Raw genomic sequence first — 26229 nt, 5'->3', positions numbered from 1 at the left:
GTGTCTGGAGGTCCTCTTTAGTCTTATTGTTTGTGCAAATAATTATTGTGTTTATTACTAGCTGCATTTGGCAAGAGAAATACCATGTGATAAGAAGTTAAATCATGACTACTGAAGGTGACTTTCATTTTAAATGTGATGAGCCAAATCCCTAATGTTTAGATGTGTGAAAATGTAGATGAGGTTTTTTTTAGATGGTTGGGGTTTGTGTTGTGGTTGTGTAAGAACCATGAATTTCTGCAAAGAGAGGGATTGATATGATGTTTCTAAAGCTTATTTAAGGTAATTAAAATATTGTCAATGATCTAGTTAGCTTTGGCTAGGCTGATGTGAGTCTTGACTACATTCATACTCTAATGACATTATTAGAAAAAATACTGTGTAAGAGGGTAGGAAGATTTCAGGATCTGGTTCTCTACCTAAAACCCAAGGCTATTGGATAAGTCAGTACAAGAGTCAAAAGAAGAATTCCTTGCAAGTTTTCTTCTTCAACATAGTAACTGAGGTGGAAAGAGTTTTATATAAACTTTGTCCTACACTAGAAGACAAGCAGTACGTTGGACCATAATGGTTCAATAGTTCCATATAGCAGGACATTTTTCTGCAATGAGTCTGCAACACTCAGGAGACTGCTGTTTATTATCAGCGCTGCAGGGAGGAAGAAGAATTATAACAATATTAAGTACATAAATCATCTTAGGAGGATGCTTTTTCTTTGTACTCTGTTTTTCCTTGGAATGACACAGCCTTGAGGGCATCCATGAATCCTGATCAGCAAGGCTGCCTTTTGTATAAGTGATTGAGCATTTGTACTTGTAAGGGCTGGTACAGTGTGGAAGGGGAAAACTTTAGAGAAAAAGAAGGTAATGAGGGATGTGGTGTGGAATACTGGTACCCCCAGGTCAGCCAATATTCTTGCCCTTGCTAGGCTACAGTTTGGGTTATTCAGCATGTTTGAAGGCGCACACAGTTTTACAAGTTTTTGTAGTGGGGATGCAGGCATCCAGAATCTAACAGGTATATAGGTGCATCTCCCTCATTTTTGACAATTACTTGATATAATTTTATACCAAGTTCTTTGTTTTTAAAGAATTTCAGGCACTGAGAAAACAGAGTGCATATTTATTTCTAAGCTTTAAGTAGAACATATGTGGTGTATTTTTTAATCCTTTCCATACTTTTCAGTTCAGTGTTCACAAGACTGTATATCAAATATAATACCAAGTTTTTCTATCTTTCTACAAGCCAATTTAAGTTTCATCTGAATGTGGTGTATGTCTTTCACAAAACACTAAATGGGGACTATGTGCTTCAAGCATTAAGATGGTGTATGTCCTTTTCTCCGTTTACATTACATTTCACTTTCTTTTCTTTGAGGCAGAGAGAGCAGATACGAAATGTGTTGAGTGTGTTACAGGGACACACAATGTGTTTCGTTGTGCCTGGCTTCAAGGAATGTACTATAATGTTTGACTGCTCACAGATTTGCATAATTACCTACTCAGTTGAATACAGGACTGTTGTGTTGTATTTCCTGTTATTCAAAAACATTTGGGGAAAAGATTTTTCTGTGTATAATTTTATTTTCATACTGATCTCTATTTTGTTTAAGACCATGTTTCATCATGAAATCACTTAATTAAAATAAATCTTCTTACAAAAATCCACTTTGGAAATCAACTCTTTTCTTGTGCCTCTGAATATATCGTAACATTATTTTTTAAATGAGTACCTCTTATCTCTAGGTCGTTCTATGTCCTTTGCAGCAGTTTAAAACCTTTAGAGAAAGCACAGGATACTCTTTCTTACACCACCTTTCCTAAGTGACTTCTGGTGGCCCCTGGAGTCTGGCCTGTTACAAATGGTAATTTTGGAAGCAAAGTAAGGATTCTGCAGCCATATGCAACATAATTTGAACGAGAACTACGTATGAAACAAAGAGTATCACAAATTAAGCGAACAAAGCACCAGATACTACAGCCATCACGCTGGAGAGGCCCAGGCTTCACAGAAGAGTCTCTGCCTTTGAACGGAGCATTGGAACTGGCAGCGACAGCAGCTGTAACACAAAGCACTGTGTTTTCGCAGGGAAATACCTGCAGGGAAAAATACGTTTTTCTGTCTTTAATAAAAGTTGGTGGCCCCCACCAAAGATTTCCTCCTACTTTTGTGACAGATTGTATGAGTTCCAGTAAGAGAGACTGGTCTTTATTCAGCACTTGGGCGAGGGTTCTCCCCACCAGGACACAGTTCAAGGAGACCTTTGCTCCAGAATGGTTAAATGGCAAGTTGTCGCTTCACCTATGTTACATAAACTCTTTGTAGAATATAATATTGAAGTGATATTTCTATTATTATAAAAATTCTTCTACAAAGTAATTTTGCATTATCTTGCTGCTAGCAGCAATGTAATGTGAGGTAACCTAAAGCATTGAAGGGGAGCTGCTCTGGGAAGAGAAGAGGCTTTGAGACTTGAGCCCTTTCAGACTCAGCTCTCTGTCGTAGTTCTCGATGTCAGACTCATAAGACAGTTTCATCCAGATCACTGGTAACTGACATCACGTATTGAGCAATTGCTCGTTTTTCCCTCGGTATAAAGACTGGAGTTTGGATAAAGCTCGTGCCGGGTGACACTCAGGCAATTCTGGTAGGCAGTGACTGGGTGAAACACAGAGACTATTTGCCCATTGCATTGAGGATTGCTTTTTGTTACTCGCTTCCTATGCACAAGTGTGGTGGGATTCTTGCAGAGATGTTGGCATGCACAAAAAAAATCAGATTTTTTAAAAAGACCTGTGTTAAATAAAACCACAATAATTCTTTTTGGATGAGGCAGGTATCTGTATTCAATGACTAGGTCATGCCCAGAACTGACTGTTGCAGGTATGGCAGGAGACAGCGTGCTGATTCTGAGGGACCTATGGCAAAATGTCATTCTGTGCTTTGAGTATTTCATGGTTTATGTTGGCATTTGATATGAGAGGTTGTTTCAGCTAACGGTGCTCTCATAGATGTTTGGGACATGGGCAATCTCTATAGACCGTGGTTTGGGGGGTCGAGTTTGCTTATTTTATCCCCATAGACTGAAACAACAATCAGTGTCAGTAAGTCCAGGAGCATCACCCCTAAGACACGCAGCTTTATGCTCTGATTTGAGATGCACTGGACCAGCACATTTCTCAGCTAGCCTACTACTCTGTGGTGTTCTGGTGTGCCAACTCCGTGCTCTTCTGCCGAGCAAACAGCTGTGCGTACTTTGCCCAACAACGATCATCCACTTTGCAGGCACATCTGCTCTTGATTCTTAGAGGCAACACGTGGAAGGCGTGGATCCTTCCCCATGACTTTTGAACTGCAGGACACTGAGATGCTCAGGTAAGGCTTCGTTTTGCGTTTGTTGTCACGTTACTTAAGCGTGTTCTGCCCCATGGAATAGCGATGCCACAAAGACACTTAACAGCTCAGTGGAACTATTCGTTGGCCTTATGGTTTTTGACGCTTTTCTGGTGCTGTGGAGGAGGGTCTCACTTTACCAATATCTTGTCAAAGAAGTTACCACAAACAAGTTGATGGCTTAGATAGCTTCCATCTATGTGGCTTTTAATGTTGTCCACTTGCCCCCCCCCCCGTCTAGTGACACAGTTATCTGCCGAGAAGGGTAGGGTGCTGCCTATTAAGTCCAAACTACATTAACGCTGTGACAGGTTTGAGTTGAAATCAGCACTTCTTGAGGGAACCAAGCTTTTTCCAAAAGTTTACCTTCCTAAAACACCTATGGCTCTGAACAATGAGAGCTGTACATCATGTCTTTGCCAAATGGATAACTGCTCAAGAAGAAATAGTTCTTTTCAGGAAAGCCTCTAAAGACTGTAAGAAGCCAGCTTTGTAATGGATAGATAATTAAGGAAAGCAAAAGAAGAAATTATTGTTAAGAATGGGAATGATGAAGCCAACACCTTTGGGACAATTAAAAAATAGCAATTAATGACCAGATATATGCATCAGTAATAAGCATAGCTCATGATCCTGTACTGTTGTGACCTTCAGCCTACCATTCCCCCTCTCCACCCTTTTGTTTGTCATTCTCTGTGGTGGTGTATCTAAGTAAAATTCCAAAGTCCTCTGGGTGGAGTCCTGCCAATTATACCCTTCTCTAAGTGCCATACGTGTTTCTATGGCATTATATAAACAGGTAACCCAGGCTACAATAACACACATGTCATGAAGCATTTTTAGTATTTATTTGGTTTTCAGAACTTAAAGGGAAAGTAGAGCAAATCCTGGCCTTGAAAAAGATCTCTGAAGACACACAAGCAGCTAAGGAGACAAACATAAGCACTGTCATTTACTTTTGGCACCACGTGCTATAATAACCTAAAACATCTTAATTGTAGTCATCATTTAATTTTACTCCTGTGGATCATTTGGTATGTTCGGAATGCTGCTTGCTTTTTGTACTGCACAAAGAACGCTTCTCAATAAAACCAATCTTTTCTACATCATGTAGAAATAACATGATGTTTATTGGGCAGATGTATTTAAAATCATGTTATAATGAAGGAAGAGTACAGTCTGTGTGTTGCGTTTGCGTGGCAAGGTTTTGGTAGCGGGGGGGCTACAGGGGTGTAGCCCTGTGCCGCTGAGGGGAGTGATGGAGTGGCTCTGGTGGGCACCTGGCCCTCAGCCAGGGTCAACCCACCACAGTCTGAAACTACAGAGATGGTGGGAGAGAGTAAAGAGTTTGGACTTTTCTTCCAAAAATATCCACAGCTCAAAATGTTAAAATTCAAGATGGAAGGTCAGGCGAGCAGGAGTTACACTTGAAAAGCAGCTCTTGTTCTTACTAGGTGTATTTTATTGTGCCAGCTGCATGGTATAATGTATTTCAAAGTCTTCAGAAATACTTTCTGTTTCATTTATACTACTTGAGCTAATCTTAATGTAAGCATTGCTGTGACAGCATGACTTCGGAACTGTACTCACCACGTAATTACCCATTTCACTGGCAGTGCCACAGCATAAATAACATTAACCCAGTAACTTTAATGGCGCACTACTGAAATTAAATTTGTAACTCTTAAACTCTTATGCTACATTACTATTAGTGCTTTTATGGAAAATCTATTATAAAACGGATGTTTGCAAATTTCTGGGGCAGCTGGTTGGATTGCTTCACAGAGGAAATCAATTTGGCAAACAAATTGCAGCTATTTTAGAACTCTAATTTCAATTTATGTCTAAAGCACGCTTTAGGCTATTTTATATCCTCAAAAAGGGTCTTTGAAACCACAAGTTAAAGTCTTTTTTTTTCCCTTTGGGCTCCTTTAAGCAAGAGGCTCTGAAGACCCAGTTGCCACTTATGTGCATGAAAGAGACTGTCAAACAGGCTCTGTGGGAGATGCGTACTTGTATAGAAGCAGTAAAAAGTAGGTTCTATTCCCGTTTGAACATGCATATGCAAATGTCAGTGACAGCTGATATACCAATTTCTGATTTTAACTGTAATATGGTTGCCTGGACTTTTGCAATCTGCGTCACAAACAGGACACAAGAAGCATAAATGTGTGCAGTCATTCTGGTAAGTGCACGGAAGTTTTGTTATTCTGGTTGTGGGTTTCTTTGTCGGATCCCCAGCTACGCTAAAGCCGGAAAGAAAGAAACCACTGCAGACCTTGCACGTCTCCCCACAGCCTCCCCGCCACCAGTGGGGCCCTGGAAGGCTTCGTGCAGCTGATCTTTACACCATGGCACCTAGTGCACCTCGCGCTACCGCAATCCTCAACCTTTCCCCTTTGTTCTAGTACCCCTGGATGCAGCAGACACAGCGATAAGCCTCATTACAGTGTTTAGATTAAATACAGCCTTTGACTAGGAGATACGATCGGTGCATCTCGCCCAAACCGGCGGCTCTCATCGCCCTGCGCTCCGTGAGGCGGCGAAACAAAATGGCTCTCCCGCAGCTGCCCCGGACGGGGGTAGGCCCTCAGCCGGCAAGGCGCGGTCCCACTCTGATCCTCAACCGGCTCCCAAACAACCGGCCGGCCCTGTCCCACCGGGCCCAGCACCCGGGGCAGGGGGGTGGTGGAGGTGGCCGGTCCTCCTCAGCGGGGCCGGGCAAGGCCGCGGATCCCAGCACCGCGGGAGGAGGAGGAAGAAGAGCATAAGCGCGTACCAGCCGCGTCGGCGGCGCCCCTTCAGCTCTCACAGAGGAGCTAGACAAGGCGGCGGCCCGGGCAGACGGCACCTGCCGTTCCCAGCCCCCGTCAGCCGCCGGTGATACCAGCTCCGCCCCGCCACGGCTCCCTTCGAGGGGCGAGGGCAGCCGTGCCGGGGCGCCCTGCGACCAGGGAGCGCCCAACCAATCGCCGGGCAGACAGCTCGCCCCGCTGGGTACGGATTGGCTCTCTGCGGCCGAAGTGGGCGGGCCGGGCGGGCGCCGCCGGGGCAGCCACATCTACCCGGCTGCGCTTTTCAAACGCCGACTGTGCGGGCGCGGCGGTTGGCGGGTCGGCCTGCAGTGCGCGCGGGCCGTTGCGGCGACCGTTGGCCCGTGAGGGGCTTCCTGGGAGTCCGGCGGAGAGAGGTGAGTGTGCCGTGCTGGGGGTGCAGCTCCCGGCCTCAGCTGCCGGGGATGACGGCGGGCGGATCAGGTGGGGGGATAGGTGGGCGGTGGGAGCGTCCTGCTGCCTCCCCTGCTCGGTGTCGGAGCTCTCTGGTGCGCGTCTGCCCGCCCCGGGGAGCGCTGGCGGCAGCAGTCTGAGGTACAGGGGTGCCTGTGAGGAGAGGTGGGGCGTACCGCAGGCGCCCTGGGCCGGGTCCCGCTTTGATGCCGGCGGCCCGTCCCGACGGGGTTTCAGCTCATTCGGGAGCGGGCAGCCCCAGCGAGCTCTCATTACAGTAGGACAGCGAGCGGGGGAGGGCGAAGGGAGTGCTTTGTAGCCTTCAGCCCTGTCTGGATAGGGTCTCGCTCACGGGGGGAAGGCTGGCTCGGGTGTCTGTCGAGGGGACGAGAGTGCGGGATGCGGATCCGTCGCTGCCCCTCCTCGTTCGTTGAGGAAGAGGAGCCTGGTCTGCCCGTGAGTTTTCTCCGCCTCGCAGTCGCTCGCGTGTATCTAACGTTGGCTGCGGAGCGGGACAGGTCATCGCCGAGAGCCTGAGGTGTGCGGGGACAGCCATCCCGGGGATGGCGGTGAGCGGAGGGGGACGCTGCCGGCCGCCCAGGTCGTTGCGGGGCTGGCCGCTCCGCGGGCCCCGGCAGGGCGCTGGGGACCTGCCACCCGTCGGCACCGAGGGGTGGCCTGGTGCCGCTCGTCCGTGGTCCTTCTCTGCTGAATGTCTTCCTAGCCCAGAGCAGGGACTTGCCTTTTTTTTTTTTTTTTTTAGAAATAATTAAACGAAGTGTCTTTTTGCCCAGCTTAGTGGGAAGTTTTCTCTTTAATTGGAAGCCTGCAAATTTCTGAGAGATCCATGCTTCTCATGTCTCTAAGAGCTTTTGGTGCAGTCTTAACAACCCAAGCATCGCTTTTCATTTTGGAAATAGTTAATGTATTAGAACTCGTGCCTTTTTTTCATAGTGAATTGGATTTGGAATTGTATCTCTTTCTCCGGAATAGATTATGTGCCTGTCTGCGGGTTTCTGCCTGTAGTGCATACATGTTTTTCCGTATTCTTGATGATACCAAGGTAAAAAGAGGAGATGTGGTTTCTTACCAGAAACAAAGTTAATTCAAATACGACAAAAGTTCTCCTTAATGATAACCCTTTAAGGATAATGATATAAAATGAAAGCTTACGTAATACATTTGATAATAGTAAGCTCTTAATCAATTAGATCAATTGTGTCATATAAACAAATTGTGCTGAAGTACTGCAGTAACAAGATAACTTTAACTGTTAAACTGTAGTGAGTACAGCTCTAAGGAGAGTCATAAAATTTCAGACATCTGAATCAGTATCTTAAATGGTAAGCTGTCATATAATTGGGGGAAAAAGGAATGCATGTATGTTACAAACAATGTGTTTCAAAGACTTGTATGTTAGATTGTGACCTCTTGATAATTTTTGGAAGTTATTTCATGCTTATCAAATGTTACTTTGAAGATATTCTTAAACTGTGTAATGTTTTTGATTGCCCCCCCCCCCCCCCCCCCCCCCCCGCTAAAGCATGAATCATGCTTTAAACCTAAAATAGTTCTAATATATCCATGTTCCAAGAACTGGTAGTTTGAACGATCTTTGGGTACTGAATTACACTTGAATCATAACTAGTTCAAGTGCTGCCCCAGAAGTTTCTGATAGTACACTTCTGTCATTTGAAAACTAAAAGTGTATTTTTGCAAGTTTAACTGAACTGTAATTTCCCTTGTGATTTTTTGTTTTTCTTCACTAATAAAGGTAAACCTACTCTTTAACTTAAAATAAACCATCAGTTAAGACTTCTGTTATCCTTCAATAACCTTTTCTACTTTGCTTTTGCATTTCACCTGAAGAGATGCTTCAGGCCTATAAATGTGAATGCCAAACCCAGTATTTTTAGCATATAAACAGCTCTTTGTTTGTTTTTTTTTAAACAGTAGTAGAAATAACGTGGCTGCATCTTTATAAGGTGCTGTTTTACTGGTTTATTAAGGTAATTTAATCAGTATTACTACATCATTTGGTTGTAAATGATCTGAACTTGCAAAGAGGATGTTGTCCATTCATACTGCTTTTTGACAATCTAGTGTTAAAATGAAACTTAGATGAGCTATGAGTTTAATAAGAAATGTGAGTCTTCCCACTGAAAAAAAACCAAACTTTTTTCTTTTCCTGTGGTTAGCTATTCCTGCTGTGTTGCAGACAACAAACAGGACAGAATTTTGGTTAAGTCCCCCAGGGACAGGAGTTAAAAGTGTAAACTTAAGGGAATTGCCGGAACTTACCCAGAATCCAAAGAAGAGTTAAAGCGTATTTTCAGAAAGCTGGGAGAACAAAAAAAAAAAGTACATATCATTAATAGTTAAGTAATCATTAGCATTTTTACTAGAACTGAAGCTTATATCTTTTATGGATATGCTCTAGAGGAAAAAAACCAAAACAACTTATCTCAAATGTTAAAACTATTTAAAAAAAAGTCTTTAACTTTTTTAGCATGTCTTGATTAGTATTCCTTTCAGGTTTTATTTTTATAGTGATTAAATGTGTTGTTTTCGGATGACTACTGAACAAACTAAAGCTATTCTAGTCTGAGAGATCTAAACTCTAATATTTGTATACTTTCCTGCACTGTAATTATGGGATTTTCAAAACTTTTAACTATTTTGCTTTAACAGGTGACCAGCAGAAGAGAGACACCTGTTCCTGACTATGTCGAGGAGAAAGTTAGAGAATAAAAGCCTTTCTGGCTTGTTAGCCACATCTCTGCAGACACAAATCAAGACAGACAATTTCCATAATTTTTATATGCTTGAATCAAGAGAGCTAGGAAGGTAAGATTATTCCTATTCTATTTTAGTAAGAGGGGTTTCTGCTGCAAGAGAATTCTTGGTGCAATTATAGACCTTTTCTGGCAAACTTTTATGTTTATAGATGGGGAATGAAATATGCCTTTCTCCTTCCCCATGCCCTTCTTCGCAGTATCCAGTGGATTCTCTAGGGACCAGGAAAAGGTACAGTGAGATATAAGGTGCCAGCCTTTTCCATGTCAGAGAGATTTAGCCTGTTTTCATTGGCATGTAGATCTGGGATTATATTCCTTTTCTTCCATTTCCCCTGTCTAGTCACGCATCACATTCCAGGTACATAAACTAAAGAAGAGATGACATAGGGTAATACTGCAAGACAAAGAATTGGGATTTTGAATTGGTTGGTTGATCTTTTTTTTTAAGTCCAGAAAACAAAGATGTTTTTCTCTCTCCTTCCCACCCTCAAGTAGTTAGTCTAAGTTTCTAACAACCTGCTGTTTCAGAGTAGTTTTGCAGTCTGCTTCACTTGCTTGCGTTTGCAACAGTAAAAGAGGAAAACAAAAGAAAGAAAAAAACCCACCTTTGTATTTATGATACTGTTTCAGACATCTGAGTTAATGCTTTTTTCAAATCATTGAGTTAATTCATACCTTGAAAGTATTCAGGGAATTGGGTGTAAAGCCACGCAAATATAGTGTCATGGTCATGTTTCCAAGCTCCTTGAACGGAAGTGGCGTGGGTCAGTTTCGTGGTTGTTGTGCCATGCTGTGCTACATAGCGATCCTTTGCACCTGTAACCTGTTTTGTCAGCAAAGATGCTCTTCTATATGTGATTTTGTAAGCTCTTTAGCCTTCATTGTTCTCTTGTTTGGATTTTTTGTTTGTTTGTTTGGGTTTTTTTCCTGGCATGTGCTTTATCTGGTACGCTTCTCTAAAAGTGCACCTTGCAGCCCATAACTTTCCTTTTTAATTACTCCTTTGTCAGCTCTTGTTTTGAATTCTAGGCTCTACAAAAGCACTTTATATGCACCATCCTCTAGAACTCCAGTATTCTTAAAATTCTGGATTTTCAGATTTATACATACAAAATAAGTGCCAAAATGCAAAGAAACAGAAGTAGAGGAGTATGTTTTGCAAACATATTTTTTTACTTTTCCTGGCCTAACAGTGTACGTATGCATTTTTTTTTAATGTTTTAAATGTTTACAACACTTCGTAAGTGATGTAAAATCCACCTTTCTTTGTAGCTTCTATAAAAGATTTAATATGCTTTTCTTTACACTTGCAATTTTCTTGTTCCTCTTCAGGTTACTTACTAAATGGTTCTTTTGTTCTTCTCTACTTAAGCTTCCCAAGTCTCATTTCTTCCTCCCACACCCTTATCTTTTAGGTCCTTTGGTATTTAAGACACTGACTCATGAAGCTGGCAGGTTCTGTTTAGTGGGTTAAGTAGTTTTGTCGCGGTGTGTGGATGGCTTCGCTTCTTTTGAAGTAGTCGAATTTCTGTGGTTTATAACTTCGGATATGAAAACAACTTGATACCGGTTTTTATCTCATAAAACTGGGCTGTAAACTGTGATGTTGTTTTGCAGGCAAAAGGAGTGGGAACCGCTTTGCTTCAGTGCAGTACTTCAGATCTGACCTTTTTTTGCATTTTTGGGGAAATTCCACTGGTCTAAAACACTTTTATGTCTTAATAATTTTCTCTTAATAATTGGCACACTACGAATGCAGTATAAACAAGTGGAAATTCTTACCTCATCTATCTGGAGATACCACTGACCCTCAAAGCTGTTAGACCTGCAGCAACTAGAAGGAAGATGTGCAAAAACTATCAGGGAAGATCTTGTTGTTGTCATGAAACTCAACTAGTTCCCCTTTTTTAATTTTAGAGAAACTTTTATGGTTGACAGGGTGATGTGATGTTAAAACAAGAATGTAAGCTGTGGGGGAGTATCTTAAACTTTGATATGTTATGAAATTCAGATCACTAACTTCAAATGCTGTGCAATAATAAGCTGGTTTAACAATTGGGAAAGGATTCAGCAACTGTTTGTAAGCCTGAAATGGCCAAAATGAAGAATGCATGTATTGGATTGTAAATAACTCTCACTTTTTAAATTCATTTGTCTTTTGAGTTTTGTACTCTTCCCTTTCTAAATTTAGTGCTTTTAAAAAAAGGACAAAGAAATCCTATGACTAGCTGATTTTGAAATAAATGATGACAGAGAAGCTGTTTTGTTGAATTCATTTCTAAATAAGCGATAGTGTTATGATTAAAGGTCAACTTTACATGTTTAATAATTTAGTCAAATTTGTACCAAGTGTATTTAACATGATTATTTACAAATGGAAATCTGATTTTCCACGAGACACTCATACCTTTTTTTGATTAAATACTGAAGTCTAGATTTTTCAAAAAAGCCTCAGACGTGCCTTTTTTAACTTTATTTTTTTAGAGATGTTCCTTTTAGGCATTGGGGTTTTTGCACCAGAAGAAAGGCAAACCCTGCAGGGCAACATAGTCTTTTCTACTAAAGAAACTGATTTAGTTTGAAAAGTGCAAGTCAGATAGTTCATACTGAGCTTCTTCATCAAGTTTGTTCGTAGCATGCTGTGGTAACAAAATACATACATGGAAAGGCGTTGTTTGTTCAAAGGCATAAATGTAGGTCTTGTTCTTTGTACACAGTTTTATAACTGTTTTTAGAACTTTACACAATTTATTTTAGCCCTTGAAGTTGTTTTTCTTTAAATAATATTTCTTGTATCATTTGAAAACGTTTTGCAAGTATGCAACAAGGCATTTCTGGGAATGCAAAACTTATGATTATAAAACTTTGTTTTTTCAGGAGTTTATAACTTGGCTTTAAAAAATGCATTTTTTTCCCCTAATTTTTTTAAAAGGTCAGCTTGGTGTTTTAACTACAGTATGTGGTTTTCTTTTAAAAACATTTCTTTGCCAAAATACATTTTTGTTTCCATACCTAAACAGTTGGCTAGGAAATAAAGCAGCGCACTTTGTGTAACTGTAATTGAGAAAGAGAATGTTAAGTACTGGGTGTCTTTCTGTTAAGTAGTTTTTAAACATTTTGCAGATAGCTTTTTTTTTTTCTTTCTTAGCAGTACTACATGATTTGTGGAGGGAAATTTTCTTAATAACTCTAAAATTTTCTACACTGAAGACCTCTTCCCCCCCACCCCAACATACAAATATGCTTTATTTTCTGTGTTCTCTACATTTCACAGAGTTTTGCTTTGTTTATTATGGTATCCTGTAGGTGCTATATTGTCGTTGAGTCTTTTTAATGTAATATTGCTGATGTGAACAAAGCCCTGAGCAGCCTGGTAGGATCTCATAGCTGGCCCTGCTTTAAGCAGGAGGTTTTGCTAGAGACCTCCAGAAGTCCCTTCCAACCTGAGTTATTCTATAATTCTGAGATGCTACAGCAAGAATGTCCCTGTAACCTGATACTCTGATTTTATGCTTAGCTAGTCTGTATAAAGGGAATTGTACTGGGTCTCCCCAAAGCTTCATCTAATTTAGTATCATGTCTCCTACAGTGGCTGAAAGTGAATATTCAGGGAATAGTGTAAGGACAGGCCAAATGTAGCATTCCCCTGGTAAATTTTTTTTTTTAGTTTCCAATTATTTGCCATGCCTTTTTGTTTCTAATGGCAACTCACATACTTTTTATGTCTTAGGTCTTAATGTTTTCCCTCTTATTTTGTAGAGGAAGATGTGCTGTGGTTAGAAAATGTATAGCTAAATCCACAGGCCAAGAGTATGCAGCTAAATTTTTAAAGAAAAGAAGAAGAGGTCAAGACTGCAAAGCAGAGATTCTTCATGAAATTGCCGTACTTGAATTAATGAAATCTAATCCTCACGTAGTTAATCTCCATGAAGCCTATGAAACAGCAAATGAAATCATCTTAGTGTTGGAATAGTAAGTATGCCTTCATCAGATGTTCCACATTTGTAGTTACAAATCTCTCAATATACTCATTTTTTGCATGAGTTGTCTGAACACCCAGAACAACTACAGCAGTATGCTATATGCGTTATGCTAATGTTTCATTATGATATACTTTATAAGCTCTTGGGGACTTTTTTGATATGATTTATTTTCATGTAAATGCAAGAGTTGAATCAATTGCTGTTAATTTGAATCTTTGGGTTTGTATATGTGTTTTGTTACATCCGCAGCTAACGAGTTATGTCAAACAACATGGAATAAGGCAAAAAAACCCCCCACCAAAACCTATAGTAGTTCTGTACTCAAAATTTTAAAAAATGGACTGAAAGGTGGGTTTTGTTTTTTTTTTTACAAAAAGCTATCAAAAAATAAAGAGATTGTTTTTTCACTGCGTAACTCAGTTTCGTAGACAATTTCACTCAATTTCAAATTGCAGTAGCTTTTGTGCGTTTAAATAGTATCTTAGGAAGGTAATTTTGATTAAAACTTGCCTGTTTAATTTGAACAGATCATTTCTTCCGCTAGTTGGATTTTTGTAAAAAAGCTGATCAATTTTCAGGTCAGGCTAACCTAATGTAAAAACTTGAGTACAAACTCTAAGGTGTAATGATTATTATTTTTTTTAATATTTTTTTCTTTTATATTTTTTTCCACCCTTAAAGAATCTTTCATGCAAGCAAACTGGAGAGAATGTTCTTGAATCTCATAGAAAGTGTATAGTGCTTTGATGCATCTTAAATCATACAAAAAAAAAAAAGTAGCCACTGATACCAAGTACATAGATTTTGAAGAAGCTGAGCACATCCATGTTCAGTGAACTTCAGTCGCTGCTTGATGCTTTTTGGTGACTGAAAACTTGCAATTCATTTGTGGGGTCTGAGCTTCTAAATTTTAGTGGATTTGTTGTTTTAAAGTTGTTTGGCTTTTGGAGCTATTTCCTCCAAAATTCCTGTATCTTTTTAGATATCCCTGTGGCTTCTCATTATCTCTGAAAACAAGTCTAATTTGGGAATTTAATTTGAATTTGAGTTATCTATCATATTCGCCGATGTGTAAATTTTTGTTTGGAATGTAAGGAAGAAAAATGCAGCATATGAAATTAATTCAGAACATCTCTCTAGGATTTAAGTTTCAGTAGTATTTGAAGAGCTGTTAATGGCGATCTACACATGCCATGATCAATTCCTTCAAATTTTCTGAACAATGTAGCTAGATAATCTTTAAAAAATCTTAGCTCAAAACTTGAACAAGTGCAAGTTCACATAAAAGCCATACTGATTTTACTGCTTCTGTTTGAGCTCAGCTAACTCTATCTTGCTTAATAAAGCTCTGTGATGAAACAATTTCCTTATACTACATTGGTGTTAATGGCCTGCTTTGTAGTAGTGTTCAGAAGTCTTGCAGTAAGTGTTCCTATTTCTATTGGGATAAGCAGAGGACTGATTACACTTCTAAATTATGTCCTTCTGTAGCAGAATACGCAGATTTTTTTTGTTTGTTTGTTTCTTGTTATCAGAACTCTGAAGCAGTACTTTAAAAGAATTGCAATAAATTAGTATCTTACTCATAAAATAGTTTATAAACGTTTCCCATTTAGCCATATTTTTTTCTCCTAAGTATGGTCCTTGCCGTTGTGGGATTGTATTGGTGGGGTTCTTTGGAAGATGTAGTAGTAAGAATCAGTTTGTGTAAGCGCACATTTTCTAAATAAAGGAGAAATGGATGCTAGTTCTCAATAAGGCCATCTTAGTAGAGGGAATTACTGAAGGTGTGAATACTACAAAAGCCCCACAAAAGAGGTTGTTACTCTTCTAATCTGGGGCCAAAGGTAATTGGAGGAATCCAGTTATTTAGAGAGAAACCTGGCAGCTGTGCTAATTCATTTTACAGTTGTACCAGGCAGCTGTACTAATTTTCAAATCTGTCTAGTTTTGTTCATTGAAGAACTAAGAAAGGTCCAACAGAGTCAGATCAGTGGTCTGTCTAATCTGCTGCTGTTTCCAGCAATGGCTGTAGGGAGATGCTATTTAGGAAGAGCTGAGGAGCATATGAGCCTGTCCACTTTTTGCTGTCCGTGCAAAGGACATTGAGGTATTGTACTGAGGATACCTCTGCCTGTTCCTTTTAGTATCTGGTTATGGACCTGTAGTCTGTGAATTTTTGCCCTTTTTTGAACCTGGTGATACCATCTACTTTGGTAATAAATTCCAGATGTTCATTATCTACTATGTGAAGAAATATTTTTTTATCCGTTTAAAACTAATCAGCTAGTTTCAGGGGCCTCCTAGTTCTCATATTGTGGGATTTGGTGAATAACAGTTCCTTGTTTATCTCTAAAGCAGCTTTAGTTTTCGTAAGCCTCAATCATAGACTCCCCCACAATCTTCTATCCAAACTGAAGAGCCAATGTCTCTTTGGTTTCTCCTTGTAAAGCAACTATCTGTCCCCTTACTTGCCCTTCTCTGAATCTTCACTAATCTTACATGCTTCTTGGCGATACAGAAACCAGAACTACCTGCTAAGGTTTCATACTGAGCATCACTTTGCTGTTTTTGTTCCTAGTAGCCTTCCTGATGATAGCCATGTATGTTGGCTTTTGTTTTGGCTGCTCTGCACATTGGTCCAATTATTTCAAAGAACTGTCAATCAAAATGTCCTGAGCTGTACCTGCCAGTTTGGCATTGTGTAGGATTCTATTAGGTTATTTTTCTGAAGATATCTTACATTTACGTATGCTACGGGTCATCCGGTGCTCTTTTACTCGCTTTCTTGGTGCTGAACTTGCTTGTTAATGTCTTCCTTGAACTGGGGAGCCAAAACCAGGATGCTGCATTCTAGCTGCGGTCTGGTGTGCTGGGTAGAGTCACTTATCTCAGCCTACTGGCTGTGCTCCTATTACTCCAGCCCGAGGTGCTGCTGACCACCTTTGCTGCTTTCAGCTGACTGTCTCTGAGGACTCCCAAATCCCTTTCAGCAGAGTTGTTCAGCTCTTTACCATCTGGGTGTCTGCTCATCCAGACCATAACATAGTAACTTGGATACACTAATACTTTGGGAGACAGTGTTGAAAACCTTGTTAAACTTGAAGTAAATGATGTCCACTGCGCTTCTGCTCATCTACATTTTGTCATAAAGGCAACTGGGGAAGGCATTACTGACACCTCACGTAGCTCCAGCAGGTTAGGGACTGTGCTTATCCATGTCGTCCATTATCTAACTTTTTTAATAGACTATACTTTTGTTAACGATGCGATTCAGGCTTACTGATCTGTAGTTTTGAGGTAGCCCTTTATCCTTAAGAGATAAACTTCTGGCAATTAGAGCAACCTGAGTAAAGATTTCAAACTCAGCACAAAAGGAAACAGCTGACTGTGTGGCAACATGAAGTATAACTAGTAAACCGCATGCAACACAGTTATTTCCGTGCTTCCTTTATGCTGTCCTAATAGTGGAGCTCTCTGTAAGTAAACAACAGCCTTTTTCTGAGGAAGATGTATTTGAGATGCAGTGTGAAAACATGAAGCTTGAAATTTACTGTTTCCACACTAACAACAAAGATGAGATTGACAAAGTGACAGAGCTGAGTTCTTGTATTTCTGAATATTCTGTGTCTACTAGAGTTCTAGGAGATACTGCTTACTAACTGACTAAGCAACTGTGTATTTAATCATCATCAGCATGCTAAATTTTCTTCCTGGTACCTCTCTGATTTTTAGTCTTTGATCAGAGTGGCAGGGCCTAAGGTGGCAAGTAGGCAGTTTCCTCCCACCTCAGAAATGTTCTTCAGCAACTCTAGCTGTTCATTGCATTGTAGTTCTTACATTTACATCACAGCTACATCATGTAAAAAAAATTACGATTTTTACTCCTAAATTCAGAAAATAGGAATACTGCTGGGCTTTCTTGCTTTGAATTACTTATGGAACTGGCCTAATGGAAGACATTTTAGATTTGACTTGAAGAGAAAGGCTTCTTCTGTTAGGGAATGATGATAGAACTCATCTTCCTGAAGGCATCTTTGTACTCACTTGAAGGAAAACATACTTGAGGGTACCAAAGCATTATAAGATTTTCAGACACAAAGTTCTGTTTCACTATGTCAGCTGCTGTTGCTGGCTATGAGGAAAGAAAAAGCATCATCAGATTTTTTTTTTTTTCTTCCATGTGCTTATATGATGTGTCTTGGTGTAAGTGTGTGTGTAAAAAAAAAAAAAAAAAAAAAAAAAAAAAAAAACCAAACAAACAAAAAAACCACCCCAAAAACCACCACCAACAAAAAACCACAAAAAAACTCCAAAGACCCCCCCCAAAAAAACAAAAAAACAACCCACAAAAAACCAAACAAAACCCAAATCCCAAAAAACCACCAAGCACCAAAAAAACTCCAACAGGTATTAATAACAATATTTCCAGCTTCTCTGAGAATATGAACATATATTTATATATCATATAATTAGGTACTATATTTAAAATTTTTCCTCACTTGAATAGTCAACCTTAATAAGTAAATATTCTTGAATGTGTTTCAGTGCTGCTGGAGGAGAAATATTTGACTTGTGTGTCCCAGATCTGGATGACAGAATTGGTGAAAGGGATATTGTAAGACTTATAAGACAAATACTTGAAGGACTTTGCTGCTTGCATGAAAACAATATTGTTCATCTTGATTTAAAGGTGAGGCTGCAGCAGACTTTTTATTTTATACTTTATCTTCAATTTAATATTATGATAATCAAAGTCATTTGTTAAATAGATAACAAAGATGAGGAGAAAAAGGAGTGCATTAGAGTAAATAATTTTTAAAAATAAAATTTAGTAATAAGTATTGCATAATAGAAACTGCAACATCATTTAGTACATTGGGGGTTTTTCCAGCTTGTATTTTATTAATTGAGAATTAAATCTTTTCTATTCCAGCCTCAAAATATTTTGCTGAGCAGCATCAATCCTCTTGGTGATGTAAAAATTGTAGATTTTGGTATGTCTCGGAAGCTTGAGAATTCCAGTGAACTGCGGCAGATCATGGGAACAACAGAGTATCTAGGTATGGAAGAGTTGCTTCACGATTTCTGGTGTGTGGTTTTGAGAAAACAGAAACAGTTCATGTCGTGTGCTTATCAACTTATCAGTCATTACTGGAGAAAGAACAACAGGACAAGGCAACATGTTTTGAGCTGCTGTCTTTTAGTCAGCAAATATTTGCACTAAAAAAATCCCAAATTATATCAGTAAATGCACCTTTAATTTAATGCTATTGTATTTGCTGCGATGCAGACTGTTAACAAGAAATTTTGGCTATTAAATTATTTTGATTAGAGTTGAAATACAATGTTAGCATGCACAAAGAAATGTTCTTTGAATTAGGAATGCCATTTACTATGATGATTTAATGATATTTAAATATTCCTTAGAAAGGGAAAGATTGCCATTAACACTTGATTCTCTCTGAGGGGCAAGTTTCCTTAATGATCTGCCTACAGTCAATCTTAAGAGCACTTCAATCTGTAGCGAATACCTTGCTATCTAGCATACGCTAACAGCCACTGATCCTAAAATTGGCTTGGTCAGCTGGCTTTGCAGTGTTAATATGCTGAAGGCTTTATGCATTCCTCTTAAAAAGCTATACACTTGAAAATCTCTTAGAAGGATCTTCTATGTGCTTGCATCTGATTAGAAAGTATCTTGGGACTTGGACAGAATAGACTTTAGGCCATATAGGGCCATTTTAGTGTGAACCAATTAAGCATCAGTGTGTCTAACTGAACAGCAGTAACTTTTTTCCACCCTTGTGGCTTGAAAATAATAAACTATTATTGAAATGGCATGTTTAGTCTCATAATAATGGGTGGCAAAAAACCTGCCAGAAATGTAGTGTATGATTCAAGGCCACTTGAATAATATATCTATTAAAGTGTTTTTCTTCTCCCCATCTCTCTTTCTCTAGCTCCAGAAATCTTAAACTATGATCCTATTACCACAGCTACAGATATGTGGTAGGTTGTGTATGTTAATTCATTGTATGGAGGTAGGCGTGACCACTAGGGGCCAGATGCAGACTCTGATGCGGTTTTACCTCTCTTCCAGGAACACTCTTCTTTTGGTGCGCTGACCAAAAGAGGGAGAGTTGGGAGGGGAAGGAGCCCTCAGGATATAATTTGGGGCTTACAGGAATTACAGTATATGGGTCTGTTACACACTTAGTAGGGAATGCAGGTGGCTTCTGAGCATGCAGAGTATAGGTATTTGTTTTAAGGGAACAATGACAATGATTGGATGGCATACTTTAGGTATTAGTTACTCTTGGATGACATGCTTCAGGTATTAACTACTCTTGGACACTTCTTCCTACCCACTTTTGTATCATTAAATAATTTTACTGTACTAATGATAAGAAGTACTTTAACTTTCTACTTCTCATCTTTAGAGCAATACCTGCAGAATGAGTCATAAAAAATGAAACCAGTACCTTAAAGTAATCCACAACTTTATTAAGTATACCTTTGTAGTCCATTAATTGCATGAGCTATAGTAGTATAAAGGCTAGCTTTGGGATGTTTCCTTAAAAACATAAAAATATTCATATGCTCTTCTTAAAACTATATTTTAATTATTTAGATGCTCAAGAGTTGCTATGATCTAATTACTCCTTTGAAATTCTGAACTTGTAATAGTAATTAAATCTGTTTGTGAATGTTTTTTAACTACTTATTTACCTGCTTTTGTGGGAAGACATAAAACTGAACTATTGGTGCTTTTCTCAGAATGACAAACACAGCAGGTGCATGTTTCCACACTGTTATGAGTACTAAGATTTGATTTATCAGATCACAAAACCATTTTTATCATGCCTCCAGAAACCATCTAAGACTTTTATAATAAATTACGTGATGTGTGTTACATTCATGTTCTTAGGAGAAACATCTCAGAGGTTATCGTAACACAAATGTTGATTGTACAGAAAGCTTGACTAAATCTGTCTTTGATACTTCATCCAAAATTGTAGTGAAAGATGGGTTTTTATTTATGTGCAAACTAGAAAGTCTATCTTTTTGCAGTTCTATTGTCCAGAATTGCCACATGTTCAAGAATGAACTGTGTAAAAGTGATATATTTCGTTTTCCTAACAATCTCAATGGGAAGAAAAGGGTATTTTGAAAATAATCAAACTTCAAAAATCCCTTCATTGAGATATACACATAGCTTTCCTTGTGTGTGCATGTGCATACATGAAAGTGAGATGTTACATGATGTTTCTAATTCTTTGAGTGTGGCATACATCACCAGGAAGTTTGATCTGCAGCACAATAAATATGGGGGTTATATTGTTTAGGTATCCTGGTAGGATTATACATTGTGTTCTTATCTCAGGAACATAGGTGTAATTTCATACATGCTGCTGACACAAGAATCTCCATTTGTGGGAGCTGATAATCAAGAAACTTACCTTAATATATCTCAAGTTAAAGTGGATTATTCAGAAGAAACATTTTCATCAGTTTCACAGCCTGCCAAAGACTTCATTCAAAAACTTCTCATAAAAAATCCAGAGTAAGTAGCAAACTCTTCCGGGCAATAATCTTTTTTATGTTTGTAGAGCCCCTAGAAAAAGTGAACGTTAATTTGGGAGCTTAATACCACTGATATCAAGTCAGATGTTTCACAATGCATTGGTATTATTAGCTGGGTGTTTAAAAATGTAGGTTTAAGCTTTTCCATAACGTATGAAAAGGATCTTTGGTTCACAGTCTGGCTATTATTGTAGTCAGGCTTGCACTTTGAGTTGAGTTTCTTTATATATTCATTCAGAGGTTAGATTATTAACATACCTGATGAAATATATTCTAGAAAGGTCACATTCATGTCTGTAATTTAACCTGTTATTGCACAATTTGGAGAGACAAAATGCAATCTTTTTGATGCAGTGCTTTCTTGTTTCCTGACTTATGTTAATGTATCTTTCTACTTTAATACATTTTATATAAAAACTTGGCAGTCTTGTGACTGAGTGTATATTCTTCAGAAATGGATAGTATTTTGCCACGTTCAATCTTTTTTAAAAAAAGTTCTCAATCAAAAATACAAACTTCTTGTTTATAAGGCGTATTTCCATAACTTGGCATTCTTTGGGAATTCACACTCTAATCAAGGCCTTTCAAAGTAGCTGAACTTTGAGAAGATGTTCTTTGAGAGTGGGAGAATTACAGACATTAACTGTGTCTGTGCTTGCTGTAACTGTTGCAAATACAATTAAACACCAGCAAATGCAATTAAAAAAACCCAAACAAACCAAAAACACCAACCCTCCCTCCCCCTCCCAAACCCCACCAAAATGTCAGATAGAGTTGATGACATCATGTTATTTGGCCCTTCTGGAAAACCTAATGATTGAATATTCATTAGCTTCACTACTTACAGTGGTCTGTATAAAACACAGGACTTCAAAAGCATAAGTACGTGCATATATATATACATATATATATACACACACACAACGTTGAAACCATTCCAAGGTACTATGAATACCAGCTGAGAAATACCTGTTCCTTGTTCTGATGAAAAGCTTACTACTTCTGACACAGCAGTGTCACAGCAGGGGAAACTGTCAACTAAAATTTAGATACATAGTACCAAGTATTTGGTACTATGGTAGGGTCTAATTTGTTTTAGCAGCAGTGGGAGTGGTGGAAACCCAGCAATATTAACTCTTTAATATTAGTCAGTTCATTCCTTAGCATGTGTCAGAGCTATTTTAATTACATTTTTAGTATTTCTGAAATTAACTTAAGCAACTTTACCCTTTTCTCTTTCAAAGGGAAAGACCCACAGCAGAGGCCTGTCTTTCGCATTTGTGGTTGCAGCAAGGGGAGTTCATACTCTTGCGTAGCCCCGAAGAAACTTGTTGTTCTTCTCTAATGCCAGGACACACAACAAAATGCTCAGAAGAGTGGAATATAAAATCCAGTTGTAATGGTACGTGTAGCAACAAGGAAGACAAAGAAAATATTCCAGAGGACAGCAGTACAGTCTCCAAACGCTTCCGTTTTGATGATTCTTTGCAGTATCCCCAAGACTTCATGACAGACTTCGTATGTTAATGTGTAATACAGACTTTTATAAAATTAATTTAGCATAATCTATTCCAGTGGCGAATATAAGATTATGGCTTGCCAATTCGTGCAGCATTGGCATACTGGAAATGCACTTTGATTCTTTTATGCTGGTGCTTCCTTTTCTGTCCATTGCTGGCAATGGATTTAACTCCTGAGAAATTGGAGTTGTTGCACCAATAAAATGAATTATTTTTTTAAGAAGATATAATTAAATATTTTTGCACTTTTCAAGTTTTAGTCCAAAAATGATGCCAGAGTGAACAAACTAAAGCCTGAAAATGAATTTGTTTAAACTCAAGCTTCGCTAAGCAGTGGTTGAATACATGCATGTTTTTATGACTAGCCTTAATAAGAAATTAGTCTAAGCAGGGAAACTGAATCTAGCTGTCTTACTGGGCTTATTTGTGACCATTCTTATTGCTTTAAAGGGAAGCTAAAGTTAGTATGTTTTGGGAATACAGTACATCAGTTTTTCCTGTGTTGGTTGGATCTCTGGAATGCTTGAATAGAAAACAGGTAGATTGTCAGCCCTTGTGCTAGTGGTCCTTTGCTTCTTATCAGTAAGCTATATTTGAAGATTTTGAGGGTCCCATGCTGATGTGAATATTTGATAAACTTGTTAGCTTGCTTTCATAAAACCACCGAAATACTATCATCTACCTGTATTGACCTATTCCTCATCTTAACAAAAAAAAAAAACAAACCCACAAAAACCCCCCAAAACAAAAAGCCTCTTTAAAGTAACAACTGAATAAACTGAAAATAACCATTTTTGCCAGTGAAGCTGCAACTGAAAGCTTTTCATTATGCCCCTCTCATGTAGAAGTACAGTGCATCTTTCTGTCAGTTACTGTTATCCATAATAACTTAGCTTCATGCCTGCTCGGAGAAATGGACTGCAGTGTGTTAGTATGTAAGTACAAACTACCTAATAATTGTTTTAAGCCTTTAAATTTGGTGGGTGTATTTTTTTAAGTTATATCCCTTCCACTTCCTGTTTCTAGGCTCTGAGGAAATAATGCCTATGTCAAATTTTGACTTGGAGCAAATACCAATCATGCCTTAACAGCCTGGAACTAATACTGACAAGATAAAATCCTAATCATAACACAGAGGCTGGAAGTCTTTTTGTGTAGGGAATGTATTAAAACTCTTACAAATATTTTGAAAGTAAATGGCACTTTACAATAGTTTTGGGATTTTCCACTCCTCAGAGCTTAGACTTAATAGTCTTTGATTTGGTTTCTTTGTATAATGTCACAATCTGATAATCTTTTTTCAAGTGTGCCTGTGGACTTGTCAATACTTAGGCAGATTGAAGTTTTGGAACAGCATGTGACCAAGAGGTGAACATGAGTGCTACAAGGTTGTATTTTATCTTTGTTCGCACAGGGAAAGAACAGGTTTTACTACAAACAGATTTCAATATAAGGTATCACCATAATGCATGGGGAATTCAGGTCTGTTGTCTTTATTTTGGGTGACACTCATGTTGACAACTGAAAAGTCGACTGAGGTGTAAAGTGTGTAAGATCATCTTTCAGCTTACATTTGTCAAACTAAGTTTTCCAAGACTTAATCTCATGCAAAAAGAAGTAACAGATGTATTCAGCACGTATGAAGCTCTGATGCCTAGGTATAAATGAACTACACTGAGTCTCCTCTGTATTAATTCTCATGTAACTTTTTTCAGTGACACTGATAATATATATATATCTCGATAAAACGACTTTGCTGGAGGCAGTTGCTGGATTGTGTTCAGGAACCGTATACCCTTACTTTTTGAAGTCCGTGGCTTTTCCCAGTTTGAGTCTTATCCAGCATTGAGTCTGATTTGAACTAGGTAAATTAAAAATAAGAACTATTTTATACATTTTTAGAAGTTAAAGTTCACTTAAGATGAAGAAAATGTCAAAAAGCTATAATGGATGAAGCTAGACAAGAATGTTTATAAAACTGTTAAATTTTAAAATTCTGCAAAAATATTACTGAACTGAAATTAAAACTGGGAAGTTTGTGAAAGTCTTCATACATTAGTACTCTGTTTTTAACATCTGGAAAACAAAGCTGAAAGCCTGTGCCAGCACTTTATGACAAAATTGTTATTCCTAAAGATTTTTATCATGGTATCTGATGTTTACATTTCTTACTACTTTTGGAGCTAACTTATCTTTAAAAAAATGAAAATCGGTCTTATTCAAGGAACTTAAGTTTTGAAGACTTTATTTGTACTTTATGTAAACTTAAAATATACCTTGAATCAAATATTGTTAGATCAGTGGGTTTGATTTATTTAAAAATACTATTGTGCATGCGTAACTTCAGTTGAATGTAAATACATTGTAAACAATTGTTAGCCTGTCTTGCTTCCTGCCATATTACTGGGAATTACCAAATGTAAATGAGTGATGAGTAACGTTTTAAGATGACTGAAGTCATATTTCTGTGTAGTTCATGACCTTTTTATATTAAAAATGTTAAATAAACTTTGCTTTTTTTTTTTCAAAATTCTGTGTTTTCATTTCTTCACAGAATCAGAGAATGGTTGAGGTTGTGTGGAGGTCATGTTGTCCAACCTCCCTGCTCAAGCAGGGCCACCTAGACCTGGTTGGCCTGGACCATGTCCAGATGGCTTTGAGTACCTCCAAGGAAGGAGACTCACCTTTCTGGGCAACCTGTTCCAGTGCTCTGTCATCCTTACATTAAAAAAAAGTATTTCCTTACATTCAGGCAGAACCTCCTGTGTTGCAGTTTGTGCCCATTCCCTCTTGTCCTGTCACTGGGCACCACTAACAAGAGCCTGGCTCCATCTTCTTCGCACCCTGCCTTCAGATATTTATCTATGTTGGTAAGACTTTGTTCCACCGATCACCACCCCCAGGCCTGGCCATTCAGCCAGTTTTCAGTCCACCCTGCTGTCAGCTCATCCAGCCCGTACAGCAACAGCTCCTCTATGAGGTTTTGTGGGAGACAGTGTCCAAGGCCTCGCTGAAGTCCAGGTAGGCGATGGCCACTGCTCTCCCCTCATCTGCTGGCCAGTCATTTCGCCACAGGAGTTTAAGTTGCTCAAATGTGACTTCCCTTGTGTGAATCCATGCTGACTACTCCTGATGAATCATGAACTTAGCAGCTAACTTCCTGGAACTCTTTTATATGTGCCTGGGTTTTATACATACAAAGTTTGTTCCTATATGTAATGGTCTAGTTATGTCTTAGAGGATTTACTGAGGTGATACCTTTTATGTTAAATCCTAATGGCCTTTGCTGAATGACCACATAAGGAAACTTAAGTGGAATGTTTGTAACACATATTAGCCTCCAACAATTTTCCTTTAGAAAAGCAATTCAGCTCAAAAGAGCTGGTAACTTCTTGTGGCCTGGATATGTTTCCTACAAAGGCACATTTCACTGATTAAATGAAAGCCTTCTCATTGTTAGAAATGCACAAATGGGCTTTCTTTTTAATGAAATAGTGTGTTCTTGTGCTTGGTTTGGTGTTGCTTGTAGCATTATGTTCAGAAATTATCTGAGTATTTACGTTTCCTGTATTGAAGGTTCTTGTCAAGAATGCTGCCTTTTTTCTTTTTTTTTTTTTTTCTTAAGACAACTAGAAAACAAACTACTCTGTTTAACACTAGTAGTGATTTGAGCCAGCTTGAAATTTTTGTCTTTTCCAAAGGCCTTTTAAGGAAGAAGACA

General features: G+C 38.7%; 1 protein-coding gene across 1 annotated transcript; it reads left to right on the top strand.

The window, feature by feature from the left end:
* Positions 1-6423: 6423 nt before the first annotated feature.
* Positions 6424-25030, top strand: STK17B (serine/threonine kinase 17b). Its single transcript, XM_075756222.1, has 8 exons — positions 6424-6583; positions 9312-9467; positions 13178-13390; positions 17950-18094; positions 18338-18464; positions 19365-19413; positions 20789-20968; positions 22233-25030. The coding sequence occupies exons 2-8, from the start codon at positions 9346-9348 to the stop codon at positions 22513-22515; spliced, it is 1119 nt and encodes a 372-aa protein (XP_075612337.1). The 5' UTR covers positions 6424-6583; positions 9312-9345; the 3' UTR covers positions 22516-25030.
* The last annotated feature ends 1199 nt before the right edge of the window (positions 25031-26229 follow it).

Source organism: Balearica regulorum, chromosome 6, assembly GCF_011004875.1.
Source record: "Balearica regulorum gibbericeps isolate bBalReg1 chromosome 6, bBalReg1.pri, whole genome shotgun sequence".
Taxonomy (NCBI): domain Eukaryota; kingdom Metazoa; phylum Chordata; class Aves; order Gruiformes; family Gruidae; genus Balearica; species Balearica regulorum.
Note: the sequence above shows the minus strand (reverse complement) of the source record. Positions and strands in the feature narration are given on the sequence as shown.